We start from the raw sequence: 18,546 nt of genomic DNA, 5'->3' as shown, positions 1-18,546 counted from the left end.
TATACTACAAACTGTGTACATGACTGCCCCCTGCTGCCTGGCAGCACCCGATCTCTTACAGAGAGCCGTGATCAGCACAATTAACCCCTCAGGTTCGGCACCTGAAGGGGTTAATTGTGTGTATCATAGCCCCCTGTAAGAGATCAGGGCTGCCAGGCAGCAGGGGGCAGACCCCCCTCCTCCCCAGTTTGAATATCATTGGTGGCCAGTGCGGCCCCCCCCTCCCTCCCTCTATTGTATTAATAACATTGGTGGCCAGTGTGCAGCCTCCCCCGGCCCCCCCTCCCTCTCTCTATTGTAATAAGAACATTGGTGGTAGTGTGCGGCCTCCCCCGGCCCCCCCTCCCTCCCTCTATTGTAATAAGAACATTGGTGGCAGTGTGCGGCCTCCCCCGTTCCCCTCCCTCCCTCTATTGTAATAAGAACATTGGTGGCAGTGTGCGGCTTCCCCCGCCCCCCAACCCCCCCTCTATTGTAATAAGAACATTGGTGGCAGTGTGCGGCCTCCCCCGGCCCCCCTCCCTCCCTCCCTCTATTGTAATAATTGGTGGCAGTGTGCGGCCTCCCCCCCCCCCCCCTCCCTCTATTGTAATTAGAACATTGGTGGCAGTGTGCGGCCTCCCCCAGCCCCCCTCCCTCCCTCTATTGTAATAAGAACATTGGTGGCAGTGTGCGGCCTCCCCCGGCCCCCCCCCATCATTGGTGGCAGCGGAGTTCCGATCGGAGTCCCAGTTTAATCACTGGGGCTCCCATCGGTAACAATGGCAACCAGTCCTGGTTGCCATGGTTACTTAGCAATAGTAGAAGCATTATACTTACCTGCTGGCCGCTGCAATGTCTGGGTCCGGCCGGGAGCTCCTCCTACTGGTAAGTGACAGGTCTGTGTGGCGCATTGCTAAATGAACTGTCACTTACCAGTAGGAGGAGCTCCCGGCCGGACACAGACATCACAGCAGCCAGCAGGTAAGTATGATGCTTCTACTATTGCTAAGTAACCATGGCAACCATGAGGGGTTAATTGTACGGATCACAGCCCCCTGTAAGAGATCGGGTGCTGCCAGGCAGCAGGGGGCAGTCATGTACACAGTTTGTTGTATATTCTAACTAGAAGCGTCCCCATCACTATAGGAACGCCTCTGTGTTAGAATATACTGTCGGATCTGAGTTTTCACGAAGTGAAAACTCAGCTCTTAAAAAGCTTTTATGCAGATGTTTTTTTCTCAAACTACAAAATATAACAGTGAAACCACTGTCCATAAGGAATGCATTGAGTAGCTTGAAAACAGTTTGAAAATCACTGCAGCTAAGTGAATAGCTTCAACTCTGTTGGAGAGATTTAAAGGGGTTCTCTGGGCATTTCCTTTAATTATCTGATGGTACTAACCTGTGGAGGGAAGATGTTTCACATTGTAGTTACTGTACCCTCCTTTTCCTCGTGCTGCCAGCTCTGCATGGTCAGGGGGTCAAATCTGGTTGGGACTTGGGTGGAAGAGCTTGGAGTGCGCACAAGAGTAGCAGAGATGGTGGCATCGGAGCAGCGAGGGAGGGTAAGTGCTAAGGGAAATATCTCCAAATGTTAGTACCATGGGCTAATTAGAGGAAATGACCAGCGAACCGATTTACTGACTAGAGATTAAATATTGGCAAGAGGTTTTTTAACCACCTCAGCTCCCCTAGCTTAAACCCCCTTAATGACCAGACCATTTTTTACAATTCTGCACTACACTACTTTCACGGTTTGTTGCTCGGTCATACAACTTACCACCCAAATGAATTTTTACCTCCTTTTCTTCTCACTAATAGAGCTTTGATTTGGTGGTATTTCATTGCGGCTGACATTTTTGCTTTTTTTATATTAATCGAAATTGACGCAAATTTTTGCAAAAAAATGAAATTTTTCACTTTCTGTAGTAAAATTTTTTGCAGCCTAGGTGGACAAAGGGGCCCAAATTCCAATGAGTATCTTCAGAATTTCACAGGGCATTTTTTACGCATTTGGATTCCAAACTACTTCTCATGCTTAAGGGCCCCTAAAATGCAGTATAAAAGGGCAGTATAAATACCCCACATGTGACCCAATTTTGGAAAGAAGACACCCCAAGGTATTCTGTGAGGGGTATGGTGAGTTCGTGTCTTCTTTACAAAATGGGGTCACTTGTTGGGTATTTATACTGCCCTGGCATTTTAGGGGCCCTTAAGCGTGAGAAGTAATTTGGAATCCAAATGCGTAAAAAATGCCCTGTGAAATCCTCAAGATACTCATTGGAATTTGGGCCCCTTTGTGCACCTAGGCTGCAAAAAAGTGTCACACATGTGGTATCACCATACTCAGGAGAAGTAGGGCAATGTGTTTTGGGGTGTATTTTTACATATACCCATGCTGGGTGAGAGAAATATCTCTGTCAAATGACAATTTTGTATAAAAGAATGGGAAATGTTGTCTTTTAGAGAGATATTTCTCAGCTTAGGTGCGCAAAGGGGCCCAAATTCCAATGAGTACCTTTTAGAAGGGCATTTTTAGACATTTGGATTCCAGACTTCTTCTCACGCTTTAGGGCCCCTAAAATGCCAGGGCAGTATAAATACCCCACATGTGACCCCATTTTGGAAAGAAGACACCCCAAGGTATTCCATGAGAGGCATGGCGAGTTCATAGAAGATTTTTTTTTTGGGCACAAGTTAGCAGAATTTTTTTTTTTCACAAAGTCTCCCTTTTCGCACTTTGTCCCAGGTGAAAGGAGAGGTTTGCAGCAGCTCTGTGTGAAAGGGCCCTAAGAGCCCTGTGTGCCTGTCCTGCGTCACTCAATCCCTATACTAAGTGTACCTGTGTGTGGTACTTCTGGAAACACTCCCCTAAGCATAGGGCAGGGTGGTCAGGGCAGTCAGGACAGAAATAGCGGGTGTCACGCCTTATTCCACTCCTGCTACAGACACCATATCTTTTTCGGGGTGACGCTTGGGCTGAGGTACCAGAAACGACATTGGGGAAATGTCGCTCATGTAGACGGCTCACTACACTGGCGGTTGGGGCCACGGAACCTCCTGGATACAGGAGGTTCTCGATGATCTCTTCCTGAAATTTGAGGAAGGATCCTGTTCTCCCAGCCTTACTGTAGAAAACAAAACTATTGTACATCGCCAATTGAATTAGGTATACAGACACCTTCTTATACCAGCGTCTGGTCCTGCGGGAGAGTAAATAAGGAGCCGACATCTGGTCATTGAAGTCCACCCCTCCCATGAGCAAATTATAGTTGTGGACACAGAGGGGCTTTTCAATGACACTGGTTGCTCGTTAAATTTGTATTATCGTGTCTGCGTGAATGGAGGAGAGCATGTAAACGTCACGCTTGTCTCTCCATTTCACTGTGAGCAGTTCTTCGTTACACAAGGCAGCCCTCTCCCCCCTTGCAAGACGGGTGGTAACGAGCCGTTGGGGGAAGCCCCGGCGACTAGGTCGCACGGTGCCACAGCAGCCAATCTGTTCTAGAAACAAATGGGTGAAGAGGGGCACACTTGTGTAAAAATTGTCCACATAAAGATGGTACCCTTTGCCAAATAAGGGTGACACCAACTCCCAGACTGTCTTCTCACTGCTCCCCAGGTAGTCAGGGCAAGCAACCGGCTCCAGGGTCTGATCTTTACCCTCATAGACACGAAATTTGTGCGTATAGCCTATGGCCCTTTCACAGAGCTTATACAATTTGAACCCATACCGGGCACGCTTGCTTGGGATGTATTGTTTGAAGCCAAGGTGGCCGGTAAAATGTATCAGGGACTCGTCTATGCAGATGTTTTGCTCAGGGGTATACAAATCTGCAAATTTGATGTTAAAGTGGTCTATGAGGGGCCGAATTTTGTGGAGCCGGTCAAAAGCTGGGTGGCTTCTGGGACGAGAGGTGCTGTTGTCACTAAAGTGCAGGAAACGTAGAATGTTCTCAAATCGTGTCCTGGACATGGCAGTAGAGAACATGGGCATGTGATGAATTGGGTTCGTGGACCAATATGAACCAAATTCATGCTTTTTTGTCAGGCCCATGTTGAGGAGAAGGCCCAGAAAAGTTTTAAATTCGGAAACTTGGATGGGTTTCCACCGGAAAGACTGGGCATAAAAGCTTCCCGGGTTGGCGGCTATAAATTGAGTGGCATACCACTTTGTTTCTGCCACAACTAAGTTAAAGAGCTCCGCAGTAAAGAACAGCTCAAAAAACCCCAGTGCCGATCTGAGCTGTCTCAACCCGAACTCCAGACTGGGCGGTGAAAGGGGGAACTACTGGTGCGGCTGAATCTGGGGGCTTTTCAAAGAGGGTTTGCCAACACCTCAGCGACTCTAGGGGCTCTACGGGCCTGTCTGTGTGGTGGCTGCGATGGGGGAACTACTGAACGTGCCACCGTACCAGCTTCAACTGCCCTTCTGGTGCTCGCCACTTCACCATGTTCTACGGCAGTGCTGGTACTAGGTCCAGGATGGGCTGCGCTGCTGGTGTATGCCTCACCATGTAATCCGACAGCGCCAGCCCCACTCTGCTGCCCTTTAAGCGGATCCTGCGCAACCTGTCGTCTAGCAACACGGGGCCGGGTACGCCTGGTGGTATCAGGGACCTCAACCTCATCGTCCGAACTTTGGGTGAGACTGTCACTGCTTTCTATAGGTTCGTATTCTGACCCGCTGGATTCGTCAGATGAGGGTTCCAATTCCTAATCCGACTGGGTCAGAAGCATGTAGGCCTCTTCAGAAGAATACCCCTTACTTGCCATTTGGTCAACTAAATTTAGGGGGTATTCCCTGAGACTACCTAAGAAAAAAAGCAAGCCTGTCTTACAAATGGGAGGCTAGCAAAGTACAGGAAGCCGCTGCGATTGATAAAAAATATCAAAACTGATTTTTTATGTAGTGATTGCGCAGTGATAAAAAATGTTTTCACTGCGGCGGGGCGGGGGTGGGTGAACGCACATGTGGGCGACCGATCAGGCCTGATCGGGCAAACACCACGTTTTGGGTGAAGGGCAAACTAAGGTGACACTAATACTATTTATAGATCTGACTGTGATCAGTTCTGATCACTTACAGATACTATAAAAGTACAATGCTGATTAGCTATACGCTAATCAGCGAATCAGTGACTGCGGTGCGGTGGGCTGGGGGCTAACCGACGCTAACTACCTACCAAAGGGGCCTAAACTAACCTAGAACCTAACCGTCAATACTGGTGAAAATAAATAAATGACAGTTTACACAGATTACTTTTTTCCCTTTCACTAGTGATTGACAGGGGTGATCAAGGGGTTAATTGGGGTGATGGGGGGTGATCTGGGGCTAAATGTGTAGTGTTTTGTGCACTTACAATGATCTGTGCTCTCTGCTGGAACCAATCGACGAAAAGGAACCAGCAGAGAGCAATTTAACACCTTATATTTTTAAATATAATGTATTATATGGCTTTTGATTCGATTTTTTAAAATTCACCAGCCTGCCAGCGCTGATCATTGGCTGGCAGGCTGGTAACGAACTTCTCCTGCGATGATTCCTGGCCCGCACTGCGCATGTGTGTCTCGCGAGATGACGCACTGATGCGTCGACGAGGAATAACCCGACCGCCCGCAGGACGCATCCCTGTGTTAGGCGGTCGGGTAGCGGTTAAGTTACTGTGTGGAGAAAAAAAATATCTTGGAAATTGCACGATTTTATAGTGATTTTACCTCAAGCACTGAAATTGTCACTTTTTATCACAATCAGCGATCTTCCTCTTAGCATTTTTAAAGCTTTTCAAAATATATTTTTAAGAAAATATATTTTATAGTGTTGAGCAAGCATGCTCGCCCAAACTGCTGTTCAGCTCGAGCATCGCTATGCTCGGCAGATCTGAGTGTTCGACCGAATACTTCGGGTGCTCGAGTACAATTTAATACAATTAAAGTCAATGGGACACCCAAGCATCAAACCAGGCACCCCCTGCTCTAAAGAAAAGAGGGTGTCTGGTTCACAAAAAAAGGTTAGAAATTGATAGAAACCTCATCAAAATGGTTTGGAAACAGCATTAAGAGGATAGCTGGATGCATTTTAGACTCCTATTATGTACGACATACAATAGACAACCACAAAAAGGCTATAGGCCAAAAGCCAGGTATGTGCAAGCCATCAATCTATCCATGAGACAGATAACAGCCAGCATACTTTACAATGGCAGCCTTGTGCACTATGAGATATTCCAAACCAGCTCTCATCTGACTGAGAACTAGTAAACCTCAAAGTTATTTTGCATCTGTTGGATGGCTTGGGTGGACCTGCACACCTACTGTAGATCAATATTATTAGGGCAACAAAAGTTTTCTGATTGTCCTGACATAATATTCAATAACCTTAATATACAGTTTTATCATGTAAAAACGAATTTGCATAAACATGGGCATATGGGAAAGACAAATGAGCAGAATCTGCCTTGTCTTTCAGCTGTCATAAGACTATGAAAACCAATAGATGGCTCAATTGAGTTATGAACCGCACCATCTATTGGTTTCATAGTCTTATGACAAGAGTAGACTAATAGCTTTGTCAGAGGACTATGAAACCAATAGATGGCGCTGTTCATAACTCAATAGCGCAATGAAAATTCACGATTAGAATATTCACAATCTACACTAGGATGATATCTGACACTGGGAAAGCTGGGTAATAACTCAGTGAAGATATCTGGCACTGAGAAAGGTGGCTAATAACTCAGTGTAGATGACGAATATTCTAATTATGAATTTTTATTGCAAATTTTTCATGCAAAAGGCTACACTAATAAGCTTGTCATAAGACTCATAGTCTAATATTCTTGTCAGAAGACTATGAAACCAATAGATGGCGCTATTGAGTTATGAACAGCGCCATCTATTGGTTTCAAAGTCTTCTGACAAAACTATTAGTCTACTCTTGTCATAAGACTGTGAAACCAATAGATGGCGCTGTTCATAACTCAATAGTGCCATCTATTGGTTTTCATAGTCTTATGACAGCTGAAAAACAAGGCAGATTCTGCTCATTTGCATGTCTTTCCCATATGCCCATGTTTATGCAAATTAGTTTTTACATGAGAAAATAACATTATGTTAGGACAATCAGAAAACTTTTTGTCGCCCTAATGATATTGATCTAGGTGTGCAAGTCCACCCAAGCCAGCCAACAGATGCAAAATAACTTTGAGGTTTACTGGTTCTCAGTCAGATAAGAGCTGATTTGGAATATCTTATAGTGCACAAGGTTGCCATTGTAAGGTATGCTGGCTGTTATCTGTCTCATGGATAGATTAATGGCTTGCACATACCTGGTGGTTGGCATATAGCCTTTGTTTGGTTGTCTATTGTATGTTGTACATAATAGGAGTCTAAGATGCATCCAGCTATCCTCTTAATCCTGTTTCCAAACCATTTTGATGGGGTTTCCATCAATTTCTAGTCTTTTTTTTGTGAACCAGACACCCTCTTCGCTTCCAAGCAGGGGGTGCCTGGGGTTCTCCCATTGACTTTCATTGTGCTCGGTGGCTCGGTAGAACACACGAGCATGCCGATGTGTTCGGCCAGAGCACACGAGCACTTTGGTGCTCACTCAACACTAATATTTAGGTAAGTATTTACTAAAGAGCGTATTCCTCCTCTTCGAAGTAACAGCATAATGCTAGGATATGCATGACTTGTTGACTGTGGGGGTCTGAACTCTAAAAGCCTCAGTGATCCTAATTAAGCACTGCACTAGTCGAGCATTGTCCCATTCACTTGAATAGAACTACGTTTAAGCCTTGGGCGGGTGTGTGTGGGGGTGTGTGGCTTGGTCAGGGATGGTGCTATGCTGTGGAAGTTTTGACCATCTGACATCTGTAAAATCACAGGCAATAATGAACTGGACATGTTAGAATAATGTCACATCCATTTATGTCCCAATTGGACGCAAATTAGTGGTTCACATTTTGTAGCCAAGGCTTGTTACAGAATTCAGTTACTTCAAAATGTGCAGCAAATAAAAAGTTATCCACAGAGGGTCGTATTTGTTGACCTCCAACAAAATAGTCAAGTGGTGGCCTATCCTATCCAAATGACATGTATTTAATACATGGACAGTGCAAAACTATGAATATATTTTTCAATAACTTTAGCAGTATTATTTATATCTAACAAGCCATACATATTCACGTTAAAATAAAATTGTTAGAGAAGATGGTTTCAGGTTTTTAAAAAGGATGTGATTTGTTTTTCTACAGTCACTCTTGTTCATGGGCTGTGTCATTGCAGCTCACATCATGCACTAATGGGGCTTAGCTGCAATACCAGATTCAGAACATGGACAAAAGTGGCGCTGTTTTCTAATCCTTGGTAACAACTTGAGATACAACAAATATTAAAGCAACATAAATTAATACTTTCAAGTGGATTTATATAAGCTAACAATGATAAGGGCCAAAATGCTAACTTTAGACTCTGTTTTGCAGGAATATACCATTGATGTGTTTTTCCGCCAGAGCTGGAAGGATGAAAGACTTAGCTTTCAAGGACCTATGCAGCGTCTTCCTCTTAACAATTTATTGGCCAGTAAAATCTGGACACCTGACACTTTTTTTCACAATGGGAAAAAATCTATTGCTCATAATATAACAACCCCCAACAAACTACTACGCCTCGAAGATGATGGCACACTACTCTACACAATGAGGTAAGATGAACTATCAGTACAATGAATGGGAATTAGAAGTAGGGATAACTGCTCCATGTTAGAAAGTGCAGCAGACCAATATTATATTTCTTAACGATGATGTCCTGATCACTGAAGCAGTGAGATTTTCTATTTCAGAATATTAGTAATAACTGACTGTAACATGAATGGAGGAACCAGGAGCAAGCATAGGATTTTAAAGCAGGTGGACATATGGACACATAGTGGACACATCACAATGCCCCTCCCCTTATACAAAGTGTCTGGATAGTTACAGATGAGTAGTAACACTGATTAAAGTGCCCTTTCTGAACATTATATATTTTCCTGATTTCTGTACATGATTATAAGGGGAAACATCTTGTCTGAGCTGCTTTTCAGCTCTGTTAACACCACTTCTGAAACTTGCTGCATCCATGTGGACACAGAAAACTAGTGACTAGAGTTGAGTGGACACCTGGATGTTCGAGTTTGACGAGTTCACAAAAAAGTTCGAGTTCGGGACCCGAACTTTACCCTTACTTGACCCCGAACCCAAACTCCATTGAAGTCAATGGGGACCCGAACTTTTGAGCACTAAAATGGCTCTAAAAAAGTTATGGAAAGGGCTAGAGTGCTGCAAATGACAGAAAAATGTGGTTAAGAGCTTGGCAAGTGCTCTCCAAACAAATGTGGATAGGGAAATTACTTAAATTAACATAAAATACGCAAAAATAAAAAATTATAATCTTGATCTAGGAGGAGTAGGTCCATATGGAGTAGGAGGTTGAGGAGCCGGTGGATGTGGCGGTTTAGATGGAAGCGGCGGTGGAGGAGGAGGAGGTAGCCAACACTGTTTTTTGTTTTTGTTTTTTATTTTATTATTTATATTTTTTTGTTTAAATTTGGGTAGATCCCAAAACATTGGGAAATATAACCTGTGATAACCCCCTCCAGCCTTGCTAAACACACGTTCAGACAATACACTGGCTGCAGGGCAGGCCAGCACTTCCAAGGCGTAAAAGGCAAGCTCAGGCCATGTGCCCAATTTGAAGACCCAGAAGTTGAAGGGGGCAGATCCATCAGTCAGTACGTGTAGGTGTGTGCCCACATACTGCTCAACCATATCGCACGTCCCCATGACGTTCACGATCCAATTGGATATCTTCTCTATCAACTTTCAATGTTCTTTTCTGCTCCTACCATGGTGATCACGGGTAGCAGGGAATCAGTTTTCCAGGACAGAGAGGGAGCCTGAGAAAGGGATAGCACATCCAAGAGAGGTCAATGGATGAGTTAAATGTGACCGAGCGGAAATGTGGGACAAATTATTGAAGCCGAAGCTTTCAAGAAAAGGAGGGGGCGCGCGGCAATTACCTACTCCCGACTCGTGGAGGTTGTGATGATAAATGACAATACAGGACTCTAAAGATGCCCTGTTATTGGAATGATTAATACAAAATTACAGGGAATGTCACTGGGGTATTTTGGATTTGGAAACGTTAGACAGGAGAGGCCCTGCTGCCGCTTTGTTGACTCTAGATAACTTCTGCCGGATTGCACATCCCTGTGACGTTCACGATTCAATTGGATTTCTTCTCTATCAACTTTCAATGTTCTTTTCTGCGCCTACCATGGGTAGCTGCGAATTAGGTTCCACGCTGGAGAGGGAGCATGAGAAAGGGATACCACATTCAAGGGAGGTCAATGGCTGAAATGTGATTGAGCAAAAATGTATGTATGTTATTAAAGCAGAAGGATAGAATGAAAGGAAGGGGCGTGCGTCAACTAAAGACAAATTTTAGAAATTTAAGTCCCTGTCACTTATGCAGAGCAGGGGTTTATTCATGGCAAAAATGATAAAATGTCACTTAAGAATATAACAGACGCTTTTGCACCCTGCTCCCTCTTTTAATGTGCTGGTGCCTCTGTGCGACCACCGCCTCTTCCTCAGAACTAGACAGGTCACTCGCATGACCTTGATTCCGTGTGGGGTCTAGTATCTCATCATCCTCCACATCATCTTCCACCCACTCTTTACCCCTGCCCTTCTTGTCGGTCTGGAGACTGCAGAAAGCCGCAGCAGTTGGCACCTGTGTTTTGTCATCATCAGAGACGTGCTGTGGTGGTCTTCCAATGTCCTCATCCTGAAACATAAGTGGTTGGGCATCAGTGCACTCAATCTCCTCCACTTCTGGTGCAGGGCTATGTGGATGGCCCACGGAAACCCTTCCAGCAGAGTCATCAAAAAGCATCACAGACTGCTGCATGACTTGGGGCTCAGACTGATTTGCAAGGGGTGAGTTGAAAGACACATGGCTATGGGGTGTAGGTGCCAACTCTGATCTTTCAGCAGGGGACTGGGTGGGAGACAATGCGAAAGAACTGTATGCACTGTCAGCCCCCCAATCTACTATAGTCTGTACTTGTTCTGGCCTCACCATTCGTACTGTCCTAAATGCAGTGTAGGCCGCAAATGTACTTTCTAGCACAAAAGATGAGCATTTGTCACCCAACAATGTAACAGACAAATAAGTGAAATGTATTTCCTTGTGCACTAGGTAGAGCAGGGGTATATCACAGTAAAAAATTGGTGAATTTCCCCCAACAATACAACAGATGAATTAGTGAATAGTGTTGATCACGAATATTCGAATTTCGAATTTTAATCGCGAATATAGGGACTGAAAATTTGCAAATATTTCGAATATAGTTATATATATTCGTAATTTTGAATATTTGATTTTTTTTCCCCTTTTTTTTTCAATCAGTGCACATGATCCCTCCCTGCTTCTAGCTTGTGGGCCAATAAGAAGGCTGCAATATACTTGACTCTAGGAGTAGTAGTGTTTGCGAATTTAGCTCTATAATCGTTTTTTTCGAATATTCGCTATATTGCTATATATTCTTGTTTTAGAATATTACGAATATTCAAAAAAAGCAAATATAGAGCAATTTAGCTAATATAGTGCTATAATCGTTTTTTTATAATTGTAAATTTTTTCCAATCTGAACTTCAGATGAGAAAAAAATTACAACTATTAGACAAAGAAGATTATAGCACTATATTAGCTAAATTGCTCTATATTCATTTTCTTTGAATATTCGCTATATTGCTATATATTCTTGTTTTAGAATATTACGAATATTCAAAAAAACGAAATTATAGCAATATAGCGAATATTCAAAAAAAAAAACAAATATAGAGCAATTTAGCTTATATAGTGCTATAATCTTCTTTGTCTAATAGTTGTAATTTTTTTCTCATCTGAAGTTCAGATTGGAAAAAAATGACGACTATAAAAAAATTGATTATAGCACTATATTAGCTAAATTGCTCTATATTTGTTTTTTTTCGAATATTTGCTATATTGCTATATATTCTTGTTTTAGAATATTACGTACCGTATATTCGAAAAAACTAAGTTATAGCAATATAGCGAATATTCAAAAAAAAGATCGAATATAGAGCAATTTAGCTAATATAGTGCTATAATCTTCTTTGTCTAATAGTTGTAAATTGAAAAATTCGCAATAAAAAATTTTAATCCTAAAATTCGAATTACGAAAATTCACATATTACACAATCATTACATTGCCGATTTTTCGAGTAAAAATAATCATAGAATATAACGAATATTCGAATTTGCGAATATTCTACGAATATTCTACAAAATATTTGTGAAATATCGTGAATTCGAATATGACCCCTGCCGCTCATCACTAATAGTGAAATGTATTTCCTTGTCCAATAAGTAGAGCAGCCAAAAATTGGTGAATGTCACCCAACTATGCAACAGACAAATTAGTGAAATGTATTTCCTTGTCCAATAAGTATAGCAGCCAAAAATTGGTGAATGTCACCCAACTATGTAACAGACAAACTAGTGAAATGTATTTTCCTGTTTACTAGGTAGAGCAGGGGTATATCACAGCCAAAAATTGGTGAATTTCACCCGAATATGTAACAGACAAATTAGTGAAATGTATTTTCCGGTCTACTAGGTAGAGCAGGGGTATATCACAGCCAAAAATTGGTGAATTTCACCCGACAATGTAACAGACAAATTAGTGAAATGTATTTCCCTGTCTACTAGGTAGAGCAGGGGTATATCACAGCCAAAAATTGGTGAATTTCACCCGACAATGTAACAGACAAATTAGTGAATAGTGTTGAGCGTGAATATTTGAATAGCTCACTGGGCATTGGCCCACAAGCAACTTAAGCAGGAAGGAATCATGTTTTCATATGGAAAAAAAATTGACGAATAGTCTAAAAAACAAATATATAGCAATATAGCAAATATATTAGTTATTTAGAATATAATTTTTTTTTCCAATCTGTACAGTTTTTCGCATACTCCTCCCCGACAATAGTCCCCGTCACCATGGGAACGCCTGTGGGTTAGAATATACTATCGGATCTGAGTTTTCCCTGCGATCGTGAAAACTCAGATCCGATGGTATATTCTAACCCACAGGCATTCCTATGGTGACGAGGACGCTTGTCAGGGAGGAGTATGCCAAAGTGGAATAACAGTACACATTGAAAAAAAAATAAGATGAATATTCTAGATAGCAAATATATTCGCTATATTGCTATAACTTTGTTTTTTAGAATATTCGTCATATTCTAAAACAAGAATATATAGCAATATAGCGAATATTCGTAAAATACACATATTTAGGTAATATAATGATATAAACCTTTTTCATAGTCGTCATTTTTTTTCTCTTGAAACTTTGAAAAAAAATAAGGTTATAGCATTATGTTAGCTAAATTGCAGTCTATATGTGTATTTTACGAATATTCGCTATATTGCTATAACTTAGTTTTTTTGAATATTCGTCATATTCTAAAACAAGAACATGTAGCAATATAGCGAATATTCGTAAAATAAAAAATAACGAAGATAACGAATATAGCGCTATATTCTATATATTCGTTAATTCCAGCAAGCCAATAGGAAAGTTGCCTATAGACAGCTCTAAGTTGGATTTGCAATGTGAGAATATTACTTTGCCTATTTTTTGCAATAAGTAGAATACTGAGTCATTATTCTATTTATTGCAAAAAATAGGCAAAGTAATATTCTTGCATTGTGAATCCAAATTAGAGCTGTCCATAGGCAACTTTCCTATTGGCTGGCTAGAATTACCGAATATAGAGAATATAGCGCTATATTCGTTATCTTTGTTAAATCTAGAAAGCCAACCAATAGGAAAGTTGCCTTATACAGTTAAACTCGCAATATGTGAATAATTAAATCGCATATTATTTGCGATAAATAAAATAATAATTATCGCAAGAAATATCGCAAAATAGAATACGGCACCTCCCGCTCATCACTATTAGTGAAATGACTTAAATATAATACGTAAAAATTAAAAATAATAATCTTGATCTATGAGGTGGAGGTCCATATGGAGTAGGAGGTTGAGGAGGCAGCGGATGTAGCGGTGTAGGTGGAAGCGGCGGTGGAGGAGGAGGTAGCCAATACTGTTTTTTGGTTTTAATTTTTTTTATATTTTTTTATTTAAATTAGGGTACAGCCCAAAAGATTGGGAAATATCAAAAATACAACAATGAGCAATTGCGCTGGAGTATAGCAATGGCTGGTTAAGGCCGGTATACATGTCTATTCTGCACAAGGTACGGACAAGTCCTGTGGGATCCATGCCTGGTTCATTTTAATGAAAGTGAGATTGTCCCGCTTGGCTGTGGACAGGCGGCTGTGCTTGTCTGCGATAACACCCCCTGCCATGCTAAACACACGTTCAGACAATACACTGGCTGCAGGTCAGGCAAGCACCTCCAAGGTGTAAAGGGCAAGCTCAGGCCATGTGCCCAATTTGAAGACCCAGAGGTTGAAGGGGGAAGACCTATCATTCAGTAGGCATGTGCACACATACTGCTCCACCATGCTGCTGAAATGCTGCCTCCTGCTAAGACGTTCCATATGAGCTGGTGGTGCTGGTTGTTGTGGCGTGCTGACAAAGCTTTTCCACATTTTGGCCACGCTAACCCTGCCTTCTGAGGTGCTGGCGGTGCCCCAGCTGCGTTGGCGACCTCTTCCTCCTCCTCTGCCTTCGCCTTGTGCTTCCACTGTGCCCCCGCTGTCAGGTGGGAATGCCACTAGCAGCGCGTCTACCAGCTTGCGATTGTACTAGCGCATCATACCATCACGCTTCAGTGACTGAATTAAGGACGGTACGTTGTCCTTGTAAAGAGGATCCAACAGCGTGGCCACCCAGTAATCAGCACAAGTTAGAGTGTGGCCAACTTGGCGCTAATGTGTGCCAGGCTGCCCAGAGGCACAGCCACCGCCATAAGGCTTTTCAAACTCTGTCTCCACCAGACGGAATGACAACATTTCAAAGGCCATTAATTTTGATATGCAGGCATTCAGGGCCCGGGATTTTGGGTGGATAGGGGGGTACTTCCTCTTTCGCTCAAGTGTTTGGGAGATAGACAGCTGAACGCTTCCATGGGACATTGTGGAGATGCTTGGTGACCCAGGTGGTGGTCTTGCTGGCAGATTCTCTATTTGCGGGGTGGCAGGTATCATTGTCACTCCAGAGGGGGAGGGAAAAGGTAGAGACTGCAGCAGAAGAGGAAGCAGGAGAACCCAGAGACCTTTCTTGTTTTTTGAGGTGTCTACTCTATTGCAGCTCGTGCTTTGCACTTAGATGCCTGGTCATGCAGATTGTGCTCAGGTTAAGAACGTTTATGCCTCGCTTCAGGTTCTGATTGCACAGCGTGCAAACCACTCGTGTCTTGTCGTCAGCACATTGTCTGAAGAACTGCCATGCCAGGGAACTCCTTGGAGCTGGCTTAGGTGTGCTCGGTCCCTTGGTGCGGTGGGCAGTAACAGGCGTACTGTCTAAGGGACGGCCGCTCCGCTTTTGCACCCTGCTCCCTCTTTTACTGTGCTGGTGGCTCTGTGTGACCACCGCCTCTTCCTCCGAACTAGACAGGTCACTCGCATGACCTTGATTCCATGTGGGGGCTTTTAATACCAGAATATAACAGCAGTATCTAACGCTTGTATTGGACTGCCAGAAATGAAAAAAAGGCCGCAAATTTATTATCTTGCAAAAAATAGATTTTTTTTAAACCCAGAATATAATAGCAGTATTTAAAGCTTGCATTTCACTGTGACAAATGCAGCAAAGACCCCAGATGTACAGTCTTGCAAAAAATGGGTGTTTTTTTAAACCCAGAATATTACTGCAGTATTTAAAGTTTGCATTTGACTGTCACAAATGCACATATGCTGTCCTGATCTTGCATAAAATGTCCGCCTACGCCCACCTAACTACCAGACGGATAAAAGTTATTTTTCTGTGTCACTGGGCTCAGGGCAGGGTAAAAAAAATGGTGCACTGCACCCACAAAACAAAATCGCTGTAGATCGCAGAGTTAACAAGCACTTCTGATAACAGATTCTTTCCTATTCTCTCCATCACAGCAGCAGCATCTTATCCCTACACTAGTAAGAGCAGAGTGACGTGCAGCTCTACGTGACTCCAGATTACAGTATATATAGGCTGGGTCACATGCTGCACTGGCTAATCACAGCCATGCCATTAGTAGGCTGTGATGGGCTGCTCTGCAACCTTTTAAAAAGCGCCATTAACTCGCCGAACACCGAACCCGAATTGTTACTGAAAAGTTTGGGTTCGGGTCCGAGTCCAAAAATCCTAAAGTTCGGTACGAACTCGAACTTTACAGTTCGGGTTCGCTCAACCCTACTAATGACAGAAGATGTTAATTGACTTCTATGTGAGATTATTTTTAAGCAGACTCTTTATCTGTATGGGGATCATTGTGCAGCAAAGGGGAGGAGGTGAGATGTCCCCATGACTTATTGTCAATAGGATCCCAATATCTGCCTTCAGCTTTATAATAGAGGTGTTATCTTTAATAGTAATCCTGCCCTTTAGAATAATGAGATGTCTGCTAAAAATTCTTCTGTACAGAACAGATTGTGTCAGCCTCTTTTGAGGCACAGGGATCAGTGCATATTTAGTTTTTTAAATATAGATAAAAATAGGTACATTTTGTATTTTAAAGGCTATGTACATATTAGGAACATTTTTTTCAATTATTGCATTGTACTCATGTTTAGCTAAAAATCATTTTTCCAATTGATCTTTATTAAAAAATGTTGAGCCCTTTTCTCTGTACAGCTTGAGATTCTCTAGTACCAGACTTTGTATTTTTACTGTTTCCCATGAGGCAGCTCAGCTGATGGCTCATAATCTCTTATTGGGCTGTAGTACAATGTAACTGCAGAGCAGAACGGCCAATAAGACGTACTTTTTATACTATTACAACTAGAGTTGAGCGAATCGAAGCTGACAAAGTCGAATTTGTTCTGAATTTCAGGAAAATTTTTATTCTGAACAAATGTGAATTTCTTCATGTTTCATGGTAATGAATTCCACTTTTTCCTAACATGGTGGCTAGCCGGCTACAATCGCTGCTACACATGTGAGTACATGGGGCAAGGAACTCTGGAAAGGCGGGATGACCCATAATGCATGCATGCAGCCAATCAGCAGCCAGCCAGCCCGGTGATGTCACAGCCCTTTAGATACGGCGGACATCTTAGAGTCTGCCATTCACTATCGTAATTTGTTCAGGGACAGACATGTATACAGACATCAGGGATAGCCTACGGCTAGCTTTGTGAATAATCCTTTACATCAGACGGCAGTGATGACGTGATGACGTAGAGGACGTCGCGCTCCCCGCCTCCCCACCGGCTCAGCTGTCTCGCTGCTTAGAACATGTTGGCGTCTTTGTGCCGAACCCTTCCCGCACCCTCTCCATGACCGTGGGTTAAGCGCTATCACGTTACAGCTCTACTGCCTCTCAGCTACAGCCTATGACGCTACTTCCACTGCTACTGCTATTGTTGTGCTTGGACGTGGGGCCAGCTTTTCTGCCTATTTTCGATCTTGCCGTTCCTGCCGCTCCTGCCGCTTCCTCCTCTCTTACCTTCTGTGCCATCGTGAACAGGTCGGTATGTGGAGTTCTTTTGTGGAGTGTGTTGATCCGCTGCTCCCCTCCTGCTGTCAGTGTGAGTAACACCCGTGTGTTTCCCTTACTCGATGATTTTCTGGACAAGCTGACAAGCTGAAGAAACATATTTAGGACCGTTGCCGATTCTCCTTGCTTGCTCTCTCCTTACGTCTTTCCACATGATCTGGTCCTTCCCTCGTGTTTTCAGCCTTTACCGACTTGCCCCCTCTTCTCTTTGATGCTGCGGTGATTAACCTCCCTGTGATTGCTGTGATTGCTGATTCTAACTAACCCGGGCTGGAGGTTGATAACTTGTTGGAGGACTCTTCAGGGGGCCTGTATGTATGAAGTCTATGATACAACTAATTCCGTTTTGGGTCTCTGAATTCTGTCCAGTATTTTTTTTTTTCTCCTGATTGTTGTTTTCCCCCTTTTTTTTTTTTTTTTTTTTTTTCTTTTTTTTCCCCCTCTATACTGCTGGGATTAATTCTGTTGATCCTACTCTGATAGGCTGCTGGTGTTAATACCTTAGGGGAAAAAAATAAAATAAAAAATGAGGTGCCTATGATTATAAGAAAGTGAACTATAGAGTTTAAAGCATAAGGTGGAGAAGGGGAAGGAGGAAAGAGAAGGAAGAAAAAAAAAAAAAAAAAGAAAAGAGTGGAGAAAGAGTATAAAGAGGAGGGGACATAAAAAAAAAGAAAAAAGAGAAAAGGGAGGGAAGGGGAGAAAGGGAAAAAAGAGAAGAAAAGAAAACAAGAATAAACAAGAAAGGAGCGGAAAAAAATAAAAATAAAAATAAAAGGGGGATAAGAAAAAAACAAAAGAAAAGAAAAGAAAAAAAAAA

The 18,546-nt window shown here is 42.7% G+C and overlaps 1 protein-coding gene across 1 annotated transcript in view; it reads left to right on the top strand.

Moving 5' to 3' along the window:
• GABRA5 (gamma-aminobutyric acid type A receptor subunit alpha5) overlaps positions 1-18,546 on the top strand; it is a 268,627-nt gene that overhangs the window by 75,422 nt on the left and 174,659 nt on the right. The window contains exon 4 of the mRNA XM_044285544.1: positions 8,469-8,689. Within this exon, the coding sequence (XP_044141479.1) occupies positions 8,469-8,689 (221 nt within the window). The remainder of the gene's footprint in view (positions 1-8,468; positions 8,690-18,546) is intronic.

The sequence above is a fragment of the Bufo gargarizans genome, chromosome 3 (genome assembly GCF_014858855.1).
Source record: "Bufo gargarizans isolate SCDJY-AF-19 chromosome 3, ASM1485885v1, whole genome shotgun sequence".
In the NCBI taxonomy this organism is placed as follows: Eukaryota; Metazoa; Chordata; class Amphibia; order Anura; family Bufonidae; genus Bufo; species Bufo gargarizans.
This window is presented reverse-complemented; position numbering and strand designations above follow the sequence as displayed.